The following is a 603-nucleotide window of genomic DNA, read 5'->3' as shown; positions in this document are numbered from 1 at the left end:
AGCAGGAAGGCAACACAACATGATTAGTGTCAATTATCTGAACAATCGTGTAAGGAATAATATATACTAACCCTCAGTTTTTGCAGTGAACTCAGCCTGGTGTAGAGACAGTGTTTGGGAAGGTCCTTTGATACTAAATAGCTTCCGGTTTCCTCAGGAGTTCCTTTGTTGGCCTCCTTAGGATCCACATCCAGGTCCTGTTGCAAGAAAGAAATGAGAACTTAACTGAAGGTACAGAATTTGTAGATCATAAACCAGTTAGTATTTCTTGCTATTTTACAAGTTTCAACAGTTTAGACCTGTTTTGTCACAAAAGATGCAGCCTGACATGGCTGGAACAGAAAATGTTCTGCTTCAGTGGGGTGAGGGCCTGAGCCCCCAGGGCGGCAGCACTTACGAGCGGGAAGTCTGTGACGTGAGCTCTGCAGGCTGCGATGTCGGGGGGTTTCTGCACGATGCGCGTGTAGATTATCATGACGTTGGAGAACTCGGCTGCAAACCCCAACTGGATCTGAACACCGCACTTGAATTCCAGGTACATGCTTTCCGGAAGCTCTGCAGACACGTAACACGTCGTTACAGTCTAGACGTAGCTTAGCACGT

At 46.8% G+C, this 603-nt stretch overlaps 1 protein-coding gene across 1 annotated transcript in view; it reads right to left on the bottom strand.

Annotated features, from left to right (window-relative positions):
• The window catches only part of MALT1 (mucosa associated lymphoid tissue lymphoma translocation gene 1), a gene marked incomplete at its 3' end in the record, with an annotated part of 15712 nt that overhangs the window by 873 nt on the left and 14236 nt on the right, over window positions 1–603 (bottom strand). The window contains exons 12-13 of the mRNA XM_009078746.1: window positions 398–555; window positions 72–197 (exon numbers count right to left, since the gene is read on the bottom strand). Coding sequence (XP_009076994.1) covers window positions 72–197; window positions 398–555 — 284 coding nt within the window. The remainder of the gene's footprint in view (window positions 1–71; window positions 198–397; window positions 556–603) is intronic.

Source organism: Acanthisitta chloris, unplaced genomic scaffold (assembly GCF_000695815.1).
Source record: "Acanthisitta chloris isolate BGI_N310 unplaced genomic scaffold, ASM69581v1 scaffold39340, whole genome shotgun sequence".
In the NCBI taxonomy this organism is placed as follows: domain Eukaryota; kingdom Metazoa; phylum Chordata; class Aves; order Passeriformes; family Acanthisittidae; genus Acanthisitta; species Acanthisitta chloris.
Note: the sequence above shows the minus strand (reverse complement) of the source record. Positions and strands in the feature narration are given on the sequence as shown.